The sequence below is a fragment of the Buceros rhinoceros genome, unplaced genomic scaffold, assembly GCF_000710305.1.
Source record: "Buceros rhinoceros silvestris isolate BGI_N320 unplaced genomic scaffold, ASM71030v1 scaffold21795, whole genome shotgun sequence".
NCBI lineage: Eukaryota > Metazoa > Chordata > Aves > Bucerotiformes > Bucerotidae > Buceros > Buceros rhinoceros.
The window spans coordinates 77-25,819 of NW_010413695.1; the positions used below are offsets into that span (position 1 = coordinate 77).

The 25,743-nt window shown below is 39.2% G+C and overlaps 1 protein-coding gene across 1 annotated transcript in view; it reads left to right on the top strand.

Moving 5' to 3' along the window:
- Positions 1–312: 312 nt before the first annotated feature.
- The window catches only part of EP300 (E1A binding protein p300), a gene marked incomplete at its 5' end in the record, with an annotated part of 31,140 nt that continues 5,709 nt past the window's right edge, over positions 313–25,743 (top strand). Inside the window, 20 exons of the mRNA XM_010136853.1 lie at positions 313–430; positions 923–1,097; positions 3,132–3,209; positions 4,048–4,157; positions 4,654–4,809; positions 5,882–6,322; positions 6,853–7,041; positions 8,000–8,156; positions 8,719–8,837; positions 10,084–10,323; positions 10,880–10,968; positions 13,467–13,547; positions 15,867–15,923; positions 17,343–17,420; positions 18,333–18,400; positions 20,151–20,301; positions 20,649–20,795; positions 21,205–21,318; positions 23,015–23,180; positions 23,834–23,998. Of these exons, the coding sequence (XP_010135155.1) occupies positions 313–430; positions 923–1,097; positions 3,132–3,209; positions 4,048–4,157; positions 4,654–4,809; positions 5,882–6,322; positions 6,853–7,041; positions 8,000–8,156; positions 8,719–8,837; positions 10,084–10,323; positions 10,880–10,968; positions 13,467–13,547; positions 15,867–15,923; positions 17,343–17,420; positions 18,333–18,400; positions 20,151–20,301; positions 20,649–20,795; positions 21,205–21,318; positions 23,015–23,180; positions 23,834–23,998 (2,899 nt within the window). The remainder of the gene's footprint in view (positions 431–922; positions 1,098–3,131; positions 3,210–4,047; positions 4,158–4,653; positions 4,810–5,881; positions 6,323–6,852; positions 7,042–7,999; positions 8,157–8,718; positions 8,838–10,083; positions 10,324–10,879; positions 10,969–13,466; positions 13,548–15,866; positions 15,924–17,342; positions 17,421–18,332; positions 18,401–20,150; positions 20,302–20,648; positions 20,796–21,204; positions 21,319–23,014; positions 23,181–23,833; positions 23,999–25,743) is intronic.

Below are 25,743 nucleotides of genomic sequence, written 5' to 3' on the forward strand. Positions count from 1 at the left end.
GAGATGTATGTGTGGGCAGGAGGAAGCCCAGCTTCCAAAACTAGGGGGCAGGGATGGAGTTTTGTCAAAGTCCACGAGAAGGGAAAGCAGAAGCCCAAAAGGCAGAGCTGCCTCTGCTGTTCTGGGACTGTCGTATTGGAAATATCCCACTCTGTCCTCAAGCCACCGGCATGGGGGCAGTAGCTGTACCTCACTCTGTGGGAGGATTTGCTTACTGCTTTGTGTTTGGATCACTGGGATTAGTGATGATGTCCCTGTCTGGGGACATGCTAACCATTTGTGTGTTTTGGGGTGGTTTTTTTGTCCCCTCAGAGTCCAAGCCATATTTCCTACTCCTGACCCAGCAGCACTGAAGGATCGGCGCATGGAGAATCTGGTGGCGTATGCTCGGAAAGTGGAAGGGGATATGTATGAATCAGCCAATAGCAGGGTGAGATGTCATCCTCTGTTGTCCAGTTGTGTGTATCTGTGCCTTGATCCCATCATAACTGGGGAAGAAGAGGAGTGAAAGCACAGAAGGCACTCCCAGGCTGAGGCAGAGGCTACTGGATGGGATCTAGAGATCAGCCAGCTGCGGGCTTCTGCTTGGCTGTGCCGGGAGTCAGGGTGGTGCCTGTTGGGGTGTGCTGGGCCCAAGACTTCTTGGGGTTCCCTGGAGGCAGTGTGAAGCTCTTCACTATGGTTCTCCCAAAGAAGTGTTGGATATGAGAAGAGCAGTGCCTGGTGTGGACCCAATGGTTACCAGCTGTGCCCCTTTTTGCCCTCCTGTCTGCCCCACAGCCCCTGAAAAAGGAGAGCCACTTCCACTCAAGCCAAAGGGTGTATGTAGAAGGCTGTTTTGCAAGCTTAGGTCACTGGGACATGTTCCCCTTACTGAATGTGCGTGTCATCTCCTTTCCTGACTGGCATTCCTCCCCAACAGGCAGAGTACTATCACTTGCTAGCGGAGAAGATCTATAAGATTCAGAAGGAGCTGGAGGAGAAACGAAGAACAAGGCTGCAGAAGCAGAACATGATCCCAAATGCTCCGGGCATGCCACAGGCTGCCATGAATCAAGGGCCCAACATGGGACAGCCTCAGCCAGGGATGTCTGCAAGTAAGAACTGCTGGGTTACTGGCTCTCTGGTGCAGGGGAATCCTATGCTGTCATTTTGGTAGGGTGGTGACCATTTTACCCTTCTTTTGCAGGTACCTGGCTTGCTTAGTTAAACAGAACTTTCTCCTCTTCGTTCAGGAGTACTTGCAAAATCTTTACTTTACTTATGTGTTAATTAATATCCATAGATTTTTATCTAAAAGCATTTAATCTTCTGAACAAATTGAAATACTGTAAACCTTTAGGCTTAGTTTTGAGGGTGGAGGGAATGGAGATAAAGCTGCATCCTTAACGTTGTAGGACTTCAGTCTCAGTACATTCAGCTCTAGAATTAATTGATTTGAAGGCAACTTCGGTTACTGCAAGAGAAATATATTTTCATAATATTTAGTTGGTGTGGGTTTAAAAATTATCATCGCTGTTATTATTATTGCTAAGCAGAGAATATGATGATTGGAGTGCTTAGGTATTTATGCCTTTGAAAGTTTAAATAGTGTTTGATTTTTTTTTTATTTTTTTTAATACAAGTGGCCTTTCTGGCATGCAATGAAAACCAGATTTATCTTTTTTCTCTATGCAGCTGTCTTCTGTTTCACAGTAGTTCTATTACTTGAATTAACTTTCCTAATGCTAAAAAGGCGATGATGGGGATTATTGTTACAATATTCCCAGCTCATCATACATTTGCATATTAGAATAAAATTGACTTTGGAGAGGAGTTAATGATCAAAACTATCTTGCTGCTAAGGAGTGTAGTGTCTCTTGAGAGCAATAAGAAGGGACAGCTGTAGGCTCTCAGGTACCTGGTGTATTTTTATTTGGGCAACAGACAAAAACAGGTAATACAAATTATTGTGGGTGGCATTTCTTGTTAAAAAGTGGAAAGGGGCATCTGCTGATGTTGTAACTTTGTATTTCCTGTTAAGTCCTGTAAGTAATAGAAATACAGGATTTTAAACTACATTTCTAAATAAAATTGCGTCCCATACTCTTATTTAGCTGTAAAAGATAACTAATATTTTTAAACTATTTGATCCACAATCTGCTCTACTTACTGCCACAGTTCTACAAATATACTTTCCAGAGCACTGCCCTCCCTCTGCCCCGCCACTCCCTACTCTCTCTCCCAGGACCTTCCTTCCCAGAAGAAAAGATTTTTTTTCTTCTCGATTCTTTCAATCTTACATGTTCCTAGATACTTTATAGTTGAGTGGAGTTCTTATGACATCTCATGAAAACAGATATATATCTACCAGTGATACTAAGTTGTCTGAGAGGATAGGTTCAAAATCTGAATTAGTCAACTGAGGAGACAAAGAACTTCCTGGGGTTTTTTCCTAACACTGCAGAAAGATCCGGTAACTCCAGGTTATATGGTATAAGAATCTTCATCCGAGATCTTTCTCCTGTTTAAATTTGACTGTATCTTAGGTAAATCCAGTTCTGGATCTTTTCATGCTTGAAATCAGAACCGGATTTACTGAGATGCATTGCCAAGTTCCAAGAAAGATTCTTAAAAGTTAATGTGACTTTATTCACTGTACCTTCTGTGGAAAGTTGATCTTCAGCAGTAGATGTGATACTTGGATTATTTGTCATGTATTCCAGTAGTTACCAAACTTCAGACCTTTGATAAATACTCTCTTGAACCATATAGTTTTCAGAGTTTTAAATCTAGAGGTGTAGTAAAGGTGTAGAGTGGCTTGGAGAAGTTCTTGTGGCCTGGAATGTTTGCGAGCTACTGAGTTTGTCGTTGTATCTCGATAATAATGCTTCAAGGTAGTTCTCAATTTCTGAGAGCTGACTCTTAAGTCAGAGGATATTTATGTCAATGGGACGTGCTTACATTTTCAAGGAAGTGTTTTGGTTTTGCTTCACACTTTGAGGATTCTTCAAGAGAGTTTAGAGTTACTGGGCTTTGTCCTTTTTTTTAAAAAAAACACATGGGGTTTCGTGTGTAATTATCACTAAAATGTTTGGTGGATAAAACTTGGTCTGCTAAATACCATCATCTTATTCCATATCTTTTTCCAGATGGTCCTCTTCCCGATCCAACCTTGATACGTGCCAATGTGCCAAACCAGATGATGAATCGCATGCAGGCACAGACAGGTAAATATTTGAAGAAAATTCACTACTGTGATTTTCAAAGGGTCTTGGAATTGGGCAGCTCTTGCTTAAGTGTCATAGCCCTTGTTTCACCTGCATTTTCCCCGTTTGATAAGAAAATACCTATCTATTTTGTATTTCTTTCATAACTATATATATTTTATGTCTATATAAAATAGCATTTCATGGTCTTGTGAATTTAAGAGCTGCACATTAGTTTGCTTCATTAAATAAAGAACTTCATCCTTTTGGAACTTCTGGTTGTGTGGACATAGGATGGTGGGGTCAGTGAAACATGATAGACATGGCTAGCTTAGACGAGGACATGTTGGTGGCAGAGGGAAGATGCTGAGAATTATTGCTCAGAAGGAAGGGGCAGAACCTTTTTTACATATTCGGGAAGTATTGTGGGCAACATAGAGTGTTTCAGGAAGTGGAGATACCGTTTGGTATTCAATAAGTGAATTTCTAATATGTAATTAAGATAATGCAGCTTTCTGTAGACAGCTGATCTTCAGCAGTAGATGTGACTCTTTTGGTTATTTATGATGTACTCCAGTAGCTCTCAAACTTCAGAGCTTTGACAGTGGAAATAAGTCTTTCAGGAGAAAAATATCTAGTCTGTAATTTGAAAGAGTATGGTAACTCAGGCACTTTAAAATTATTCCATGTAACTACTTGATAGAAGGAAATATTTCCTTCATAGTATTGCATTGAAAACTGGTTGCTAGAAAACAAAATTAGGAAGAAACTGACAGCTTTTCTTCTTCAAATGTTAAATGGTGCCCAGAGGAAAATTCAGGCCTTTGTTTATAAGTGTTTTTTTGGCACAACCGCACAGGAATGAATCAGTTTGGCCAGATGAACATGCAGCTGTCACCGATGGGACCCCGGCAAACCCCTCCTCTTCAGCACCCTGGACAGCTAAGCCAGGCTGGGGCCATGAACCAGGTCAGTGTGTGTTTTGTCCACGGTGGTGAGCCTGCAGGGTTTGCTTCTATTGGCTCTGGTTTCCTTAAAATAAATAAGTAAAATGCATTTAAAAAATCAAGCATTACTTCTTCATTCTCTTGACTTTTTGCTTCCTCCTTTTGCATCTGAACAGAAACTTTTGTCTGGTCTGTGGTAAGCCTTTAGATCTTGGTGGTAAAAATTGGCTAAAAACTAAGTGTTTTTTCATGCTGTTGCATCCTTAAAATAAGGAACAAAGATGAATCTTAAGTCACAGTCCCAATCTGAAATCAATATTTTCCTTAGCTTATAAGGTAAATCATCGTAACTTCTGTCTTTTGAGAGTAGCTGTGAGCAGGCTTTCAATATTGTATCCTACAGAGAAGTGGCAAGCATCAATTTCTGCAACAAATTAAATGTGGGGGTTTTTGGGTTTTTTTAATGTTATGGATGTTTACACACATTGTATGAAATGAGTTCCTTTCTTTTCCAACAGATGGGTTTTCCTTCACGTATGCAACAACCAGGAGTTGGCCAGCCTTCTGGTCAGAATCAGTTTCTACAACAGACCCAGTTCCCTGCATCTTCCCCAGGAATGAACACAGCAAGCATGCCTATGACTCAGCCTGGCAATCAGACACCAGTTTCTCAAGTAAGCTTTTGATTTCTGGAAGTGGTGTCAGTGGGCTCTGTCGTACTGGTTTCATTGTTCAGTTTGTAGTGATGGAGAAACACTTGTTTTCTCAAGATGCTTTTGGAATTATAGTCAACTGAATTCATTTATTGAGACTCTGCATTTTCCTGATCTGGCTCTGGGCATGGCAAGGGTGAAGCATTGTTGGCTTGTTCTCAGGCTTAAGTTTAAGTGTGACAGAGGAATTTTTTTGTTTGTTTTTATGGAGCAAAGAAGAAATAGTTACTCAGCATGCAGCAGTTAAGAATTTCTTGCTTAACAGTGAAGCAGCAGAGCCTGAGAAATTAAGAAATGGTGGAGTAAGTCATAAAAAGGCATGTCTATCCAGGACCAATGTGTGTTGCTGACTTTGGGGGATAGGAGGGTTATCACTACTAAAGATCTGAACTTGCAGTCTAGCAGTTTCCTTTCTGTCCTTTCCCTCTCCCTTTTCAGCAAGAACCTTTCAGGCCAGGAAGAAGTAGGGAACGTCAGTTTGCTTCTCGTTGATGCTTCTTCCTAGTTTGCAGGCAAGATTATTGTGGAGTGACAGCTTTTTTCCTTGACCGATACAATTTTTTTTTTCTTTTGTAATCTCATAATGGTGCAGTTAGAGCTGTACTTACTTCTGGTGATAAATTCGGTGTCTAGTCTTGGGGGTGGGGGCATGGGCACACTAAGTGTATTTGAATGCAATTTTTCACTGTGGTGCATTGTCCCATATTCAGGATGTACAAATCTGCAGTTTTAGAAATGTTTTGTGAACTGGGTGTATAGGTATGCCATTCTTTAAATATATCAACAAGCATAAGTTATTCAGTTGAAACATCACTTTTAGAGCTGAATAAATTATAAAACAGCTTTATGTTTGTGTGTAGCAAAATAAATCGAATAGGCAATTTCTCCTTTTGAAATAGTTTTTAAAACAAAACAGCTAATTTGTCAGATTTTAAAAAGTATGCCAGTAACTGTGGGGAAGAAGCCATTTGACAGTAATTTCTTTCACTTTTCTATTTCAAGTCATTGCAAATGTGTACTTGTTATCCCACAGGCACAAATGACCAGCGCTTCCTGTCCTGTGAATTCTCCTGCAATGGCTCCAGGTTCTCAGGGGAGCCATATTCACTGCCCACCTCTTCCACAGCCTCCCATGCACCGAAATTCTCCTTCTCCGGTACCTAGCCGAACCCCAACACCTCACCACACGCCTCCAGGCTTGGGATCACAGCAACAGCAGGCAGCAGCAGCTGCCACTACTGCCCCCACACCTACTCCTCAGGCAATGCCACCTGGACCACAGTCGCAAACTATGCACCCCCCTCAAAGGCAGACTCCAACGCCTCCACAGGCACAGCTGCCTCCACAAGTCCAGCCTCCAGTTCCAGTTACCCCTTCTGCAGAGCAACAGCAGCAACCCTTGTCACAGCAGAGCACAACTGCATCTGTTCCCACACCAACAGCACCGCTGCAGCCTCAGCACCCCACAACACCTGTAAGGAGTGCTTTAATTGTGCTTTCCTTGCAAATGTTTAAATGTAAGGTTTAATTTTCAGTCGGTCTTTTGTTTTTCTGCAAGTCTGTGATAATGGAGGTATCTCGTGGCATGTTTCATATGAAACAGGGTTTTTTGTGCTTGGGAAGTAACCTTTGTTGTGTAAATACAAGTCTATAGATCATATGGTGTTTCCAGAGAGGGAGTACTTTTCAGAATTCTAGTGCATGTTTTGAAATTCACTGTGAAACATGGATGAGGTCTTTAATTATGTCTACATATGCATAGTGGTGGTGTAAAACAGGGAAACAGTATATAATTTTCTGTATAGTACACCTTCCAGTGCATGTTTCTGTTGCATGTTTTTCTATAATTGGAGTTGTGCAGCAGTATGTTCTTCAGGTGAAGCAAGTAGAAGGACTAGAGTGCACTTAAACTTGGTGGAAATGTAGTCTGGGTAAAAGGTAGACTAGAGAAAGAAAAGTAAGTTCATTAAAAGCCTGTTTGTGATATGTGTTTTGTTCCCTCAGCTTTCACAGCCAGCTGTAAGCATTGATGGGCAGGTATCCAACCCGCCATCCACCAGCAGCACAGAGGTGAACTCTCAGCAGACTGTTCCAGAGCAGCAGCAGCCACCCTTGCAGGAGGTGAAGATGGATATTAAAACAGAGGAAGGGGAACCAGAACAAACAGAGCTGCAAATGGAGGAGAAATCCGAGGTGAGATTGTCAGCCAGTTGTTGGGGAGAATATCTGTGTCTAGTGCAGCTAGATGCTTTCTGTCTTTATGCAAGCCATTCCTCTCGGAGTTCAATGAGTGTTACCTGCTGCTGCTATTTTGATTGTTGTCTTCCTCTACTCCTTCCTAAAGAAGGCTCTCTGTTTTCTGGTCAAATGGTGTGGAAGCCAGTGGGCACAGGAAGGAACACAGTGATGTGGTTACAGCTGTGAGGCTATTTGGTAAATGCCAGTGTAAGAGGGCACTCAGGTCAGTCCTTCAGATGTTACTGGCAGCAGTTAAATGTTAGAATAGCAGATACTAGGATGAGAGGAAACAAACTGTTTCCTCTCTGTGCCACAGGAGGTTTAGATTGGATAGTAGTAAAAACTTATTCATTGAAAGGGTTATCAAGAACTGGAACAGGCTGCCCAGGAAAGTGGCTCACTCACTGTCCGTGGAGGTATTTAAAAGACATGTAGATGTGGTGCTTAGTGACATGGTTTAGTGGTGGACTTGGCAGTGCTGAGTTAACGATTGGACTTGATGATCTTAAAGGTTTTTTCCAACCTAAATGATTCTATATATACATGATCAGCTGCTTTACTGGGCTCTGACAACTTGTAACTGGGGACAGCTAGGAGTGTGGCTGCCAGTGGTGTCATCCTGGCAGCTCCAGTGTGTGAGAGACTGTCAGACCTGCCTGAAGAGCTGGGTGACTACCTTTGTAATCTGCTTGCAGCTCAGAACTGGTTAGCAGCTCATCATTGCTACTACTGCAGTGTTTAAAGATGCATTCTAGCACGTCTGCTCAAGTTTCAGGCAAGTTTTGACTACAAAGTAGATATCCATAATCCTAGGGAAGAGTGGTGAGTGGGATAGCAGATGGGTTTAAAGGACAGAAATGTGGATGGGTGACTTCACAGGGGACTAAATGACAGACTTCAAACTACTTTCCAGGTTAAAATAGAACCAGTTGTGGAGGAATGTAAACCAGACCCAATGGAGCAAGAAGAGAAAAAATCTGAAGTGAAGACTGAAGTACCGGAGGGGGAAGAAAGACCTACTACTCCAGCTACTCAGTCTTCTCCAGCAGCTGGGCAGTCTAAGAAAAAAAGTAAGCAGGAACACTGTTTTGACTGAAATTCACTGCATCTCCCTATAGAAGCTTCAGGGGGGAAAAAATCTGAGCTTTCTTCATTGGTACTTAGTAGGCTGATATGGATTGTTCTTTGTGGCTTTTGGATAAAAATATCTAATTACACATGTGTTTGTAATTGGCTTTGGACAAGTTCTTTAAGGCTTTAGTATTAGACATTAAGCCTTAGTAAAGTTGTCAATACAACAGAGATTTGAAATACAGTTACAGATTTCCTAGGCGAGTTTTTTCTTGGCATCTCAGAGAGGGGCCGTATTTGCAGCGTAAACAGGCTCTATTAAATTTAGTGGTGTCTTCCTATGATTAAAACAAAGTTCTCTTTAATATTATGACCATCTCTTTGTGTCCAGGTGGTCATTTTAATGTCCTCCTCAGAACTCGGTGTTGCAGAGGATAAACAAGCCAGGCAAAGTACCTTAAACTCAGTTTGTAGTCTCTTTCCATTGACCTCACATTTTCCAGCGGGTTTCTTCTTCACAGCTGTTTCTGCTATCTTTCTAATGTTGCATGTTTTTCAAAGTTTTCAAGCCAGAAGAGTTGCGGCAGGCGCTTATGCCAACACTGGAGGCACTTTACCGTCAGGATCCAGAGTCTCTTCCATTTCGACAGCCTGTGGATCCCCAACTACTAGGAATTCCTGTGAGTATCTTAGCAAGATACTTCCCTGGATTTAGTTCAAAACTACTATATTATGACATACCTGTTTGAGAGGAGCTTAAGTCTGTCTTGTTAACATTTTTATATTGATGCATTTGAAAAGGTTTAGCTTAGGCAGTGGAACACACAATGTGTGACTTAAACTTTATTTTTTCAAGTTGGTTTGGTTCTGTGTTCCTTTTGATAAGTAAGGAGGTATGCCATACACTGAAGTGATTACGAACAGATCCCTAATGCTGTGGGGGCTTTTTATGGCTGTTACTTCATGTTGTGGTGCTTCTGTTGCTGAATTCCATAGAGGTTTCTCATGATATATAAAACTTGGCTGAATATGTGGGAAATTAAGCAGATCAAGACCACTTAATAATCATTGTTGGATTTTTTTTTTAATGTTACGAACAGGGAAGAGACTATTCAAGTTACAAGTTTTGATTAGGTCGAATTTTCTTGTTTTTAGAAATGTCTTCAGAAGACATCACTACTCTTCAAGGATCTGTGTGTTTAAACTCTCTGGATTGACCACACAAGTTTACTATTTAAACAGAAATATGTATACATAGAAGTCCTACTTAGATGCTTTGGTCATTTTTTTTTTTTGTCTAAAAGATTTTTTTGTTTGGTTCTGGCGTGGGGTTTTTTAGGATAGATCCTACAGAAATTCAATGCCTGCTGTATTATAAGCAAGCGTAAATAATTGCTAATACTCTTTAACAAGCTCTCGATTGGCTGTCCTTCTGAGGACTTTTGTAGAAGTAGTCCCAGAACTGATGGGGGGATTGGAAAAAGGCCATTCTTTAGAGGAGATATGGTATCTTCTATTATCCAGTAAAGTTATTTCTTTGTTTATTGGGTTGTCTAGTTTACTAAAAACAGTTGCTTTCTATTAATGTTCTTGTGTATATCCCCAGATCACAATAGCTGCAAAAACATTGCCATTGCCTACTTTTTGTAATAATTGTTTTGCTGACTAAAATTAGAGTGGCTTTATTTCATCAGAAGTGGAAGAGCAATAGAGGCTGAGAAATAAAGGAATAATGAAGAGAAAGCATTGGGGAGTGATATGGTATTCCTTAGAGATGTAGTTGTATGTCACAAGCAGTTTGACAATCAAGTCGGAACCTGTTTTTCTTGATGTACTGCAGAAAAACTTATATTCTGAGAATGCATGTGCTGTCATGTCACTACATAGTTCTGTAATAGTGTTCTGATGCACTACGTATTCTTGCAGGATTATTTTGACATAGTGAAGAACCCCATGGACCTTTCTACTATCAAGAGGAAGCTAGACACAGGGCAGTATCAGGAGCCATGGCAATACGTAGATGACATCTGGCTCATGTTCAATAATGCCTGGCTGTATAACCGCAAAACATCCCGGGTATATAAGTACTGTTCCAAACTGGCAGAGGTGTTTGAACAAGAAATTGACCCAGTTATGCAGAGCCTCGGTTATTGCTGTGGAAGAAAGGTAAGAAAATAAGTATTTTCAGTCTGCTGCTTGCTTCCTCGTATTGCGGGGGGAAAACACAGCAGTTCAGTTGTTCCCAGTTAGTGTGTCAAATTTTGAAAGTTTACCAGGATGTAGCAATCCAGAAATCTGATTTTTATGTTTTTATGGATCTTCTAATTCTGTCTAGTGCTTATATCATCTATTTGTGTATAATCTCTTGGTGGGCGGGGGTGTCAGTAACCAAAGGCTTGTTTTGATTAGGGCAAACCCGTTTTCTATTGGAAATTCAACAGATGTGATTTTCCTACTGCAGAAGCGTGCTCTATTTCTTTCTATACTGAGACTGTATTTCCGTTGTCTTGTTTTGATATGCTTTCCATCTTGGGAGAAAAGCTAACTTGAGAATACAGCCCTCTGAGCATTTTTTATGGCTAGCACTTCATATGCTTGCTGTACTTTGATATCTGTGCACAGAATAAGGTGGAAAGTGATAGTTGTGTGGGTCACGCTTGCTTCCCATGGAGAGCAAGTGGAAACACGTATGAGTACTAAGACAACCCATTTCTCTTTGCAGTTGGAGTTCTCGCCACAGACCTTGTGTTGCTATGGCAAACAACTATGCACAATCCCTCGAGATGCCACTTACTACAGTTACCAGAACAGGTAAGGAAAACTCACTTGGTGCAGTTTTGAGCGTGCTGCAATCAATCTGTTAAAGGCATGCATGTATTTACATATACACCCTCTTTATATGTGTATTCCTTTGTGTTTTAATATAAAAATTTTGCTGGAAGTGCTCCTGAATAGTTTACCTTGTGTTTTAATGATTTCTTTCTGGAGAATTTCACTGCAGGCTTTGGTCTTCCTCTTTTTGTTTGCAGAAATGTGATGTTTTACTAAATTTTTATCCTACAGTCAGTTAAATCTTCACTTATCTACAAATCATATACACAAGTTTGTTGTCTTTGTTTCGTACTACGCAGCAGTATTTTTCATTCAAAACACCAAGTAAACTATGCAGCAAGTATATTAATGCTCATAATACATATTATACTTGGCAAGCCTTTTGTTTTTCTCCCGATGTTAACACTGAAGAGCAAACTTGTTTTTGTGATGCAGATCTTCACTGGAAGATTTGAGTATTCAGATCTCCTGTAGATAGACACTTGTTTTTTCTCCTGAAGTTTTCTTAAGGGAGTTGACTTGCAGTAGCTGACAGCAGCTCTGTAAAGTGCTGTCACTTCTACAGCTCTTGAATAATTTTTTTTTTTTTTACTTGGGCTTTATTAAGGACTTTAAACTTTTCTGACTTCTGAAAAAAGGTTTCTTGCTAGGCATCTCTTTTCCGTTTGGTGAAGCAATGCAGGAAGAAGCAGGAACATAGATGCTTTAATGCTCCCATGTCCCCTAGTCTGTCACCAGAATGCACCTGTTAGAGGAGAGGGCCAGCTACCTCCGAACTATGTCACCTCCATCAATTTAGTTCCTACTTTCCATTCTTTCCAACACCTTAAACATACCAAAAACAAACAAAGAAAAACACCCAGAACAACAAAACCTCTAAGGCTTTTACCTGAAAGCCAAGAAAACTTTACAAGAATTCTAAGTTTCTTTTGCTTAAGCATCTGGTCACGTAAAAGCAACCAAAGAGCCATAGGAGGTGTATCTTAACCTTCTTAGGCTTCATAAAGGTTTATAGCAGGGGTCAATGACGGTTTTTAAAGTGAAGTAATAAAAAAAAAAACCAAACTTCTAGTATCCCATAATAACTATTGTAGTTTTAGACTTGCATAGTGTGGAGCTTTTCATATCACATCAGTATCTTCTGCTTATGTTTATCTATGGGCAATCACTAGATGGGCCAAAAGACTATTAGTCAAAAATCTGAGATGTTTTACATGTTTTCAAACATTAGAAGGGAATCCTTGCACTGTAAGAGGCACATAAGTGTAAGTTCTAAATTACATTATATACACACACACATATATATCTATGGATCGAAATTTACAATTCCAGGAGTACTGATCTCTGCATTATCAGAGATGAAAGCTGGGATAATAGAGGGTTAAAGATCTGTGTTTTTAGCCTAACAGCTCCTGTAGTGTTGGTTTATGACTTTTTAATAAACTTGCTTGAATTTTTTTATTTCTTTTTATTTTTAGATGTCTTGTGCACTCAATTAACATGCCTCAGTAATGGAAAGGCCACAGTTTTAGAACATTTTTGAGGGCTGTGGTAGAATCTTGAATTAATCACTAGTTTATTGAAGTATAAGTGAAATCTTTCTGCACTGCTTGCTGTATTGACGCCTGGGCTATGCTAAACTCAAACTGGGCTATGGCAGAATCCTATCAGTGTAGAGCATTATGTGAGTAGTTAATGTTAGGTATTCAGTCAACATACAGTTTGACAGTTCTGTAACTAATGTCTGTAAGATTTATGAGGACAGATTTTATTGTTGAAGCTTCCGGTGTTCAGCTTTCCTTTTTAACTGGGAAAGAATCCTATGGCCTTTCAGCTTTTATACGTTTAAGATGGAAGACTATCCCTCTTCCCTTGATCTCCTGCAGATCATCCTAGCAACAGAACTGCTGTGCTAACATACAAGCCAGAGTAGTAGTTCTTCCTTCCTTCTGCTCTTTCCCCTTTCTCATTTTAATTCTTTGCTGTACTTGGCATGGATTATTAAAATGGAGAGGGTATGGGTATGCTACAATGGAATACTCTTGTTTAATTTGCTTTAATCATTTGCTGCTTGTGAACCCATTTGAGAGATATAATGCTAATCTGTGCTTTGCCTTGGCTTTCTGCTTTGTGTTGTCTTGTCCTGCTTCTGTGTGTTTGTTTTTGTCCTACAAACCCCCATTTCTTTGTTCGTTTGTGTGTGTTATTTTTTTATTTCTTCTTCATGCTTGTCATTGTCTGCACTTGGCTTTGATTGCGCAAAAAAAAAAAAAAAACACAAACCAAAAAAACCAAACCAACCAAACACAATGTGGGGCCCATAAATCTGCATCATTGAATATCCTTGTCGCCGTTGATGACCTGCTCTCTGCTCCTGTCCCTTCCTTGGCCTGCTGTGATTGGTGGCTCCGTTGCTTGACTTGGGCTGTGTTGTGTGGACGGAGCAGTTCACCCAAATATGGCCTTCTTGCTGACAGGTATCATTTCTGTGAGAAGTGCTTCAACGAAATCCAAGGGGAGAGCGTTTCTCTGGGAGATGACCCATCACAACCTCAAACGTGAGTTATTGTGTTTGCTTGGGCTGTGCATTCATAAGCTCTACCATGAATATAGTGCTATTCATTCACTATTCTATAGTGCTTTCTCAAGGGGAAGGAGTTTAGTTTTAGGTAACCCTCATTGTTTGTAGGCTAGTAGAAGGTGGACCAGATAGTCTTCATAAAAACCTGGGCTTGTGCTGCAGAAAATTTTTTTTTTCTTTAAAATCTGGTCTGGCTGAACTGAGGTAAAAAATAAGCACTTAGTACTTTAAATTGCAACTATATCAATAGAAGGAAAAGAAGAGAATCACTTTTTTTCGTGAGAAAAAGGTGTAAGAAAAATAACCATGCCTGCAGGCAGGTAGGTGACAGACATAGTTAGAAATAGTCAAACATAGCATTCTGTTTATAGACTGGCTATGCTACTAAACTTGTATATAACTTCAGATAGTTTTTTCATCCAGATCAGAAGCAGGCAACCTCCTTTTGCCATATAAATATTTTACTGTTGGGAGTGCAATCTGCTTATGAGAAGTCCTGTGCAGTTGATGTTGAGATTACAGCGAAAGGCTCTGCATGGATTCAGTTGCCTTTTCCATGCTGGTGGCAAGCTGTTGGGACAGTCTTTCATTGTGCTGTACCCTTCTCACACCTTCCCCCAAAAAATCTTGAAACAGAATTTTGGGAGACTAAGGAAGCCCTTGAGGGACAAGTGAGTGCCAAGTAGTTACTCTTTGAGCTGTTGAAGAAAGCTCTTTGGGGGAGAGCATTGGAGGAATGCTGCAGACAGAAGCAAGTGAGGAACTTAGGAAGGTCTGAAGCCAAGGGGAGAGTGGTCAGTGTCCCTGTGGCTAGTATGGATTACTACTCTAATAGAAGCAAAGACCCGAAGTTTAATCAATATTGTCCAGTTTTGTTAATATGACATGTGGAATATGAAGACTCATAACTTATATAGATGCATGCTTCTCATGTATATACATATAAATCTGTGTATATGAAATATATTGTTATATATAAAATTTTTGTTCAGTGCTGAGAGCAGAGAATCTTTCTCATACGCTTGAAATGGTTTGCCACAAACATTTGAGTCAGTAGAAGGCAGCACAGAGTGATTTTGATTTTTACACTCTATTTGGAAACACAGATCCTGGATACTTTTTTTTCCCCCCAGTAATGAAAACAATTAAAAGCTGTTTGAACACAAGCAGTGGTAAGAAGGTACTTCCAGTTCCTGGTATTCTTTTTCATAGCTAGTTTAAATGCTTGGTGGTTGTGTAGTGAAAATGGAGGTTATAGGTTGCACATGAGAACCAAGTGTACTTTTGAATGTTCTCTCACCTGCTTACAGGCTTTCTCTTAGGAACTGGTTTTACTAGAGCATAGAGATCATGCTCCCTTCCTCGTTCTCACAACCTGTAGTTAAAATAAACAAAAGCAAAAAAAGATGAGGAATATAGGTGATGTCTTATTTACAGTTCTACTCACCATATTATGGTTGAGGTAATTGGGAGATCAAACTTCATCATTTATCTGATGAGGAGCTCAAACTATTCTACAGGTGGCACTAGTCAGAATAGACACTGACATAAAAGCATAGGAAGGTTAACGCATCTCGTGCAAGTTGGATTGAGACAGTCATTGCTCAGAGAGGCATGTACTGATCTTCTCACATTATACAGCATCCTCTCCGAGGTAAATTCTCAGATCTGGGTATACTTGTATGATTGTTCTGGACTATTTTGAACCAGACTGGTGTAAAAGATACCCTGGGACCCCACTGTCAAAAACGTGGAATTTCTAGCCTTGCAAATGCTGTAGGGAAGGTAAAGATAGAGTAATGGCTGGGCTGGTGTTGAAGGTTTTGGAAGCTGAAATTTATCCCTTGAATTTAATCTAGGAGGAGGGTTTGGGGAATCTGAAATAAGATAACCTACCTTTATCAGTAATCAAAGATATTTTGAATTCTCTGCTTTCGGAATATCAGAAAGGCATATCAAATAGTCCTTTCACTGTGAAATACTGATCAGACTGGTCCAAAACCTGAATGTCAGCAAGTTTTACCATTTATCCTGTAGTAAAACTGAGTAAGGGAACAATGTGGTTCTCTGCAAGCTGTTATCCCATAGAAAAGAACGTTTTCCACAGGCAGAGTCAAGGGTAGCATATACTTTAGTTGTCTGTCACTTTGTGAAATACTATTCCTTTCCTTGTAGTGCCAGTGAGTTTTTTTAAAATCTGCTTGCAAGTTTTGTCTTGGTGTGCAGGTATGTGTGTATGGCATGAATGTATGTTACCTTGTGTTAAAACGGAGTTTTATTGCCTGTTTCTCCATAGCACGATAAACAAAGAACAGTTTTCAAAAAGGAAAAACGATACACTGGACCCTGAACTGTAAGTAATGCTGTCACACACCAAATAAGCCTCACATCATTATGATTATTTCATAAAAGACACGTTATTCATTTACCATCAGCTTAGTTTTTTAACATTTTCCAAATTTAATGTAGCTTTGTTAGTTGGCAGGGGCTCTTCAGTAAGCAGCATATCTGGCGTTGTGTGCTGAGAACCCAAACCACCACAGCTGTACTGGAGACATAATGTTGAAAGTATGGGCCAAAATGACTGCATTTTGTTGTCTTGAGTGTGGATTCAACAGAACGAATGCAGATAACTCTACTTTGAGACCCTGTTGTGGCAAATGCTCAAGTCTCAGAACAGATGTGAATAACTTGGCAGTAGGTCTTCTGGTGCTGTTGGTTCTTCCAGTTCATACTTCGTGGGTAGCTGTAGTAGAAGGAAAAGTTGTTAATTGAATCAGACAATTCTTCCATGCTGCTCTGGAAGGAGAACTAGATATTCAGTAAAGTTAAGATGATGGTGACTCAGATGTTTTTCTTTATGTTCCTGAGGGTTTGAAGCCGCTTTACGTAGTCCTGCGCTATACACCTATGCTGCTACTCTGCAAATACAACCTTCATTCTCAAATGAATGAGCAGAAAGGATAAGTGTTCTTCCCACACCATACTTCTAAGGGCATAAGGGTCAGCCATTTCTCCTGTTTTACAAGGGCTGTGGGAAGGAGATAATAGTAATTTGATTCATAACTTTTCTTTCCCTTTGTTATGGTAAAGATATGCTAGAATAGAAGCCTAACTCGCAGTATGATACTGTATGCTCTATGTAAATGACAGCTATTCATTCAAAGTCTCAGACTCTTATAAATAGATGTGTTCAAAAGCAGTCAGATTGTCCTGGTACATAGAACAACTTTAGGTATTTTGGAGAATTATATTCTTCACCAGCATCTGTGAAGCAGACCATTTAATCTGCCTCAGTTTTCCTTAAATCTTTGCCAGTTTTCTGAAAGTGACTTTGACATTGCTTCTATTTTATTCCTTCCCACCTTTCTGCTGTATATTTGCGATGTACACAGGCTTCAAGCCTGGTGGGGTAACTAACAGCCTGCTATTTCTCCTGGTTCTTTTGACACCTGTGAATCCATTTTCTTCTCTTCATTGTAGCAGCAAGCAGTTTAGAGATTTTATCCTTAGAAGGGCTTCACTTCAAAAAATGAGTGGATGGCAGTGATGGTAATAATCATGTGTTCCTGCATAGTCTACCAGACTTAACTTGACAGATTCTTAATTTGTTCTGGAGGCTGTTCTCAGCATAGATGTGCCCTCTATGTTAAATAGGCTCAACAGCTTAAATGCTGGAACTCCTCTAATAAATTATTTCAGTTACAAATATACAAGCAAGTGATGATACTACTCACCTTGCTTCCCTTCCCCCTATTTTTTCCTTCTACAGGTTTGTTGAATGTATAGAGTGTGGAAGAAAAATGCACCAGATCTGCGTTCTTCATAATGAGATAATCTGGCCTTCTGGGTGAGGAATTTCTTCTTAAGTAGAGTATATGATAATATTCCCAATATTCCGTTGTGTGGAAGAGGGCTGGCCTTATGGTTCAGCCTTTTATGTTTAAAGATAGTCCTTCATGAAAAGATGTTTTTAATTTTGTTAACAACTTCATACTGGTCTATTTCCTGTACAAATCATTGCATTGTCATTTTTAAAAAAATTTGAATAATTTAATGAGTTAATTCACTTTTGACCTCAGTGATCAGATTTTAAAAATCCAAAAAACAATCTGATCTTCTTCAGATACTCCATAGTTCTTGATCAATATACTAGTTTTTCTGCTGATTTCTAAAAAGCTTTTAAAGCAAAGCTGATAAATTATATGTAAAGATCTCCAAGAGCTTAAATCTTCCCTTTTTTGACAAGAAAGCTATGACTTTTACCATTCTGTTGTCCTAACCACGTTGTTACAGAAGAGGGTGGACATCCTGTAACTGAGGAATAATCTGCACATCATTTCTTGCTACAGTATACTTGGGCATTTAGGAAAAAAATTAGCCTTTTGCTTTGTGTGTTGTGCTATCTCATCTTCATCAGAGACAGCAGTTTGAGACTACTTGTTACAAGAATACTTTAAGCCAATATTGTTAGGTCTACTGGTGGAGGCCCTGTTTGCTGGGGTTTCATGTGGTGATACGGGTAACTGACAGGAGATGCATTCTCTGGAGCTTAGATCCTCCTCTGTAGCTCTGATACAGAGTTGGGCCATTTCTGCTGGCATTGTTCTTTGTGCTGCCTTTTATTTCAAATTTCAGTTAAGGTATTTTCCAGACCAGATAAGATTTGGAGAAAGGTATTTTTGGTTCTAGTGGTAAGATGTTAAGGATCTTTACAGTCTAACTTGGGGTGGTTTTTCAGTTTCTCCTATTTTTGCTTCAGCTTTGTCTGTGATGGCTGCCTAAAGAAAACTGGACGAACGAGAAAAGAGAACAAATTCTCTGCTAAAAGTAAGATTCTGACACTCGTACTGATAAAACATAGATGATTTGTTAACAGTGAGGAAGAGGTGGCTTTTATGCTCATTTTGCATTTATTTTGGTTTTTTGAGTTAAAAGACATGTACTTTTGTTAGTTGTGAACATGAGTTTTGTGATGTTCAGAATGTTTGCATTCACAGGAACTGTTGTATTTAGGGTGTTGTAGAGGGTTAGCATACTGTTTTAGAGCACTGCTAATGCACGGTACACATTCTTTTATCTCAATTGCAGTATTAATAGCATTGAGAAATAGATGCTGTGTGACTGTGGTCTAATAAATTTATACTGTGTTCAAGTCACCGTGACAGCTGTTGCTGTTAAAAGCTTTCATGGGTATATAAGTTGCATCACCTGGTAACAAAACTCTATATGGACATTTCCTTTTGATCAAAACAACTGATTTGAAGGTAGTCTAGGAGGAAATTTGTGCACTTGTTGTCCCTCAGTTCTATAGACAAAATAAGACTTTCAGCAGCTTCTTAGGTTGGTGTACTTCTTACAAGTAGTGAGTATAGAATCATAGAATCATCTGGTTGGAAGAGACCTTAAAGATCGAGTCCAACCGTTACCCCTGTACTGCCAGGGTCCCTACACCATGTCCCTCAGCACCAAATCCACACGGTTTTTAAACACTTCCAGGGATGAGGACTCCACCACCTCCCTGGGCAGCCTGTTCCAATGCTTAATAACCCTCTCTGTAAAGAAGTTTTTCCTGATATCCAACCTAAACCTCCCCTGGCGCAACTTGAGGCCATTCCCCCTCGTCCTGTCATTCTCAATATGGGAGAAGAGATCGACTCCCACCTCCCTACAACTTCCCATTTTTACATTTCTGCTAAAAATTAAATAAAAATCCCCAGTCAATCAATAGCATCAAGATTCAGCAAACCATTCAATGAATGTTTTCAATATCTGAGTCTTCTTCCAAAATTAAAACTTCATAGTCACAAAGAATACAGGAAGAATACAAGGATTCTTTTACAGGTTTTTTATCAGATTTTTTCTAACAAGCTGAAGGTATTGCAGGCTTAACATAGTACAGTGGTGATTTACTGGAAGATGTCAAATTGGAAAGATGAAAAGCTCATTGGCAGATAATGTAATTCTACCAGAAGTAATTGACAGCAAATAAAATGTCTTGTTACACTAGAAGTCTTAAAATACTGTTCAGCTTTGGTTTTTGTCACTTAATGTTATGCTTGTACTTCTTTTGTATGAAGATTGCTTGAAAATGAGAAACTTCTAAACTAACTACATTACTTGGAGATACGGTTGTGTTTAGCTGTTCTTACCAAAAGAATATATTTCATTAATAGAAGGTGGAGAGACTAACTTGGCTAGTGTGGCTTTATAGACAGAGTATACGTCCAAATGCAACATCTGCTCTTGAAGCTATGTCTGAGAGCAGTGGTTTGTAATCCACTTGAACTAATTGATAGCTTCTATTCAGGAGGAGCCTTAATTGTGATTGACTTTTAAGACAGAAATTGGATTGAAATACAAATTATTTCTTCACTGAAGTAAACGTATAAACCATAAACATGCCTGCAGATGAAAAGCGGCTCACCTACCTAGAAGTGTTAGTGTTTGAAGAAAACTTTAATTTATGATAACACAGTGCATGCATGAAGAGTCACTTTTCATTGAATATCTGAATAGGGGAATCACAGTTGAACAGTTAAGTTCTGTATATATTTAGAGATGTATTTTTCTGTTGCAGGGTTACCAGCTACAAGACTTGGTACCTTCTTGGAGAACAGAGTCAATGATTTCCTAAGACGACAGAATCACCCTGAGGCAGGAGAGGTTACAGTTAGGGTGGTACATGCATCTGACAAAACTGTTGAAGTAAAGCCAGGAATGAAAGCAAGGTATGTTCTTTCCATTTCTGGTTTTGCTTTCTTTTGGGGTATGAGGAAGCTATTTGAATTTACTTACATGCTGCTATTTTGAAAAATACTGTGCTATTCAAACCTCTCTACTGACCACTTCTTGACAAACAGATGCTACAGCAGCATAGTTACTTGTGATGAGTGTCATCTTTTTCATAGCAAAAAGCGGGTGCCTTGTATTTGAGTAATCTGTAAGCAATTAACTTTAAAATTGCACTAAAATTACACTTACAGTTGCCTTCATCATTGTTGCCTTTACCTAATGATGTGTGTTCTTTAATACCTAAATATGTTTGGTATTTCTCTTTATCCTCTGTAATCTGCAGGTTTGTAGACAATGGAGAGATGGCTGAGTCTTTCCCTTATCGAACAAAAGCGCTTTTTGCCTTTGAGGAGATTGATGGTGTAGACCTGTGCTTCTTTGGGATGCATGTGCAGGAGTATGGCTCAGACTGTCCTCCACCCAATCAAAGGTGAGGAGCTGCACGAAAGCCTATTTTATTTTGGTACTAACTCAGTTGGGTGAACCTTCTGAAGCTCTATATAGAGCTTCAGTGCCACATATGTGAAGACTTAGTGCTGTTAGCCTCTGGAAATAGACTAACTTCTGCAGGGAATACCTCAGAGTTGCTTCTTACTGGGGACGCTGGCTGACAGTGTTGCCTTAAGGATCAGTTGTCAGTATTCTCAAGGAAGGGATTGGATAGTTTTAGAGAGATGATAGGATATCAAAAGAAAGCTGAGTTTCTAGAGGTGGATTAGGATCAGAAGCTTTGAAGATCGTTGTTGTATTGGATGCTTCAAATGTCTAAAATAACGCAAATAAACTGGAAGAGCCACTTTGAATCTCTGCTTCTCATCATGGCTTATTTTTTTTTTTAGGCGAGTGTATATATCTTACCTCGACAGTGTTCATTTCTTCCGCCCTAAGTGCTTGAGGACTGCTGTCTATCATGAAATACTAATTGGCTATCTAGAATATGTCAAGAAACTAGGGTAAGTATTTTTTGAATGTTTTCTTCTGTGCAGTATTTGTGCTAGGTAGTTCTTACTGCAAATGTAATTACTGCAGCCTGTTGTGCAGAGTATGGTGCCAAAGTATCAACTGGTGATAAACTAACTTGGCAACAGCTGTGTGTGGTTGAAAGGGAGAAAACACGAAAAGGGATTTCAGGCTTTTCAGGAGAGGCTTATGCTTCACATATTTTAGGTGTCCAAACTAACGCAAAACTTCCTTAAGGCCAAGTACAAAAAGTGAAACTTTTTATCTGGACCATGAAATTTTGTGGGCTTCTTGATAGCGCAGTCTTTGCATAATACCACTGCTTTGATCAGGTCATTCCTTTGGGCCAGCAAGTAAGTTCTTACCCATGTTTATAAGGAGAAAGGTAAATGTGTTCTGTCTGTACTGATTAACTCTTGTGACAGCTGTGTAAGGCCACTAAGAAATCTCTCACAGAATGAGTAATTGAAATTGGGAGAAACAAAAGTTAGAAGAGGAGAATATATACGTGGTACAGCATGAAAGAGAACACAGAATAACTGAAGAAATGAGAAAGGTGGAAATTAAGGGACCCTGATTACTGAAGTAAAGGCAGTGAAGTAGACGTCAATCCATTGGCGAAAGGTATCTGGTGTAAGAGAGTTAGGGACTATGTTTAGAGTAGTTGCATGAGAACAGTTAGAGTGAGAGAGGAGGTGGGTGGTACTGTCTTGCGGACATTAATGAGATGATATATTCCTTAGTACTTCAGAAGCATGTGTTAGACTTCTTTCTGCTTTTTTTTTATTGTGTGTTTTCTAACCTGTGAATCTGTAAAATTGCTGCATGGAGTTAAGGCCTTAGTTTTACTTAATAGTGTTTTCTGTGCTAATGGGTAATATCAGGTTCTCATTTGGGGAAAACAGTATTGGTCACACAGTATCATCTCTACTTTCTCAGGCAGAAGGAATGGCAACTGCCTGCAGTTCCCAGGGTTTGACAGGGTTCTGCAGAGCAGTTTCTCAACATGGCATGGATGGTTATTTTTCTGTAACTTTAGATCTGATTATTCCTCCTACTGGAGTTCTTTTGAAAAACTAATAGGAAAGAACTGAGGAGGAGGAAGTGATCTTTGTGGTATTAGATTCTCTGCAGCTGCTACTGTTTGGATGTCATCTGTCTTCATAGTATTTAGGTTGTACTGTTTATTTCCAGATATATTTGTGAAACCGTTTAAAACTGATCCTCAAAGTTAAAGAACAGAGGATTTACCGTAGGAAAGTGAATTGTGTGTTTAAATCTGTTTTTAAAATGTTGCTAGATAAGGAAAATGACAGCACCATCTCAAGGAAAGAGAATTCTGACTCTTACTGAAATACGTAGTCTCCCTCATCTTATTAGTTAATGGGGAGGTGGCAATTGCAGGTCTCTATCAGGCCTTTATTTTTATCTAGACTGGAAATCATGCACACGTTATATAAACCACTCCACATATAGCACTGAATTTTTAAAAATCAGTGAAAGATGGTAATGCTAGTGCATGAATGAAGCCAGAATGTACACTAGAACTGAAATCTTGGAGACCTGTAATTATTGTCTATCTGGTAATGCCAGCCAGCTTTGTGGTGGCTCCATCTCGTGGCAGAGGAGAGCAAGCTCTAGTGTTAGTTCTCAGAGCTCACATGTACTTTTTTTGTCCGATGATGCTAGGTATACTACTGGACATATCTGGGCATGCCCACCTAGTGAAGGAGATGACTACATCTTCCACTGCCATCCTCCTGACCAAAAGATACCCAAACCCAAACGACTGCAAGAGTGGTACAAAAAGATGCTGGACAAATCTGTGTCAGAGCGTATTGTCCATGATTACAAGGTTTGTTAAGCGTATGTGTTTGTATTGGGGGGGATTGACCAGTCTTGTCTTTGTTTTTTCCTTGCATTATGCCTGGGTCTTAGAGTTTACTACATTAAAGTGAATTGAGCACTAAATTTTAGAATTGAAATACACCCTCTTTAAAGCATGTAGCTTCTGAAATCTTTCTAGCAAGAGATTTGAAATGATTCCTTAGAACAAACTAAATTCTTGAGGAATACTGTAAAAGAGCAAATCTCATTTCATTAATACAAAGAAAATATGTGGAATCTTTAATCACGCAGTGTTAAATAAAACTGCAGTGTTAGGCTGCTGATGCAAGCCAGAAATATGTAAAATATTTGGAATTATCAGGACTTCAGCTAGTGTCGGCAATATAGTGATTATATTGTCCCATTTGGTAAGTATGCACTTGAAGTCTAGCATGTGGTAATGGTTTATTTCTTCAGAGTGGAAATATTTGAAATGTATTTGATGAACTGTCGGTAACTGATGCAGTGTTAAATCTGCCTTAGAATGTGCTCTTACAAACTGAATTGAAATATTAAGCTTTCCTTTGATCTGCTGGTGCTTTTTTTATCACTTCTTGGAAAGGTTGCCTTTAGTTATGTAACTTGTAATAGTGGCAACCAAGTGGTTTTGCTCTTTTTCAGGATATATTTAAGCAGGCAACAGAGGATCGTCTAACAAGTGCAAAAGAGCTGCCTTACTTTGAAGGGGATTTCTGGCCTAACGTTCTAGAGGAGAGCATTAAGGAACTAGAGCAAGAGGAAGAAGAACGGAAGAGAGAAGAAAACACTAGTAATGAAAGCACGGATGTAAGAATGCTTCTGTTACTTCATGAACTAATGTAAAAGTTGTGATTATATATGGCTGCTAAAAAAGAAGGGCCTAGGCACTTCGGTTAATTGGCTTTCCCCCCTTTCTAGCTTCATTCTAATGTAAAGTTCATTTTTACATTTTAAAAATTAGAGCTGAGACTCTTCATATGGCTGTAAGCCTAACTAATTACCAAAGTCAATTAGACTGAAACAGCTGCTAATTGAATATTTTGCTGCTGAAATTTAATTGTTGTCAATGTCCATGCTGCAGCTTCAGCCTAACTTGGAAGCTTTTTCCTTAAGCTTTTGCTTTTGAATAGTGGCTAACTCTTTTCTTGCTAACTTAGGTGTTGTAATACCCATCTCAGCAGAACGTTCTGAGAAAGTAACACAGTGCTGTGATTTAGTAGTTTGCTCCATATAGTTGGGTTTTTTAGTGGAAAGCTTTAAGGCATTGAGGATCTGAAACACAAATTACTACTGAACTGTTGTCGGCAATTTCTTGCTGGCACCTTGTGCAATTTTTTTTTTTGAGAATGTGCAACAATTGCGCTTTCACATTCCACAAAGAACAGAAAAAGGTATGCTTCTGAATTCAACAATAGATTTGAAAATGAACAGGTGTGGAATTTATGCATCTGCCCATCCTTGGATTTTTCTCAGCTTCTATGGAAGAGGTGGTGAATCTAGGATAAGGATACTAGTTCTGCTCTCTCAGTAGTAGTTGTTAGTTAGCTTTGTTTAAACACTGCTGCTTCATCGCTTTATTAGATATTAGATTTTTGTGAGGATTTAGAATTAATCTTTTTCCTAAAAGACTGTTGGATCAAAAAAGTTAGGTTGAACGTTACAACTAGAATTTGTGGTTCTGCTGTGCTATTCTTTGCAATATCTCCTTTCAAAGACTTTGAATAAAAGATGTGCAAGAGTAACCTGGGATTTAGGCAACTTGGTATCAAATTTGTATTAACCAACATCTGATTTAGGAAGATACTATTTAAAGGTTTGTTTTCACTTGGCATAGCTGTATGTTCCCATGTCTCTAGTATACCAAAAAACCAGTTATGAGGAATCACCTAGCTCTGTGTATGAGGTTGGTCAGCACTTAGTTGATCCTTCCCTGCAGTTTGGCCCCAAAATCCTGTGGTGAGGGAAGCTTGCAGTATATTAGTATTTAACCTTTATTATTAAAAACAGTTTTAAATGTTTATTGACTGCATGTTTCACCTCTTGAAAATGAGGCAATAATAAACTGTATTCTCAAATGAAGGGATAGTAATTTATGTGCACTGGAAATTTCCAACTTTTTTAAGCTTAGGAAAATTTTAAGCTATTGTAAGCTTAGGAAAATTGCTTGTTTGGATAAGAATTGCTTTATTCATCATATGCTGTGGTGTTTTGAGGGGCCCTCTGAGAAGCACAGAGAGGAATAGACTGTTCATTGCTAATTGAGGATAATTGAAATTAAGCTAACCTGTATTGTTTAACTGTTGCGGGATATGACCGAAGAAAGGCGCATACTAGAAATTGCACTACTAATGCCTTTTGTACTTAGAACAACAGCTCTTCATACCAAAATCAGTTCAATACAGTCTATTAAAAAATGAAAGTAGCACCTGTCAGAGAGCTGTAACAAACTAAATCTAGGTGGATTAATTATTTCTTACCTCTGGTTAGTGCAGTATTAATTGTACTTTCCAGTTATTCTTAGTTTTGCATTGCTTTGAGAAGCCATCTGCTGA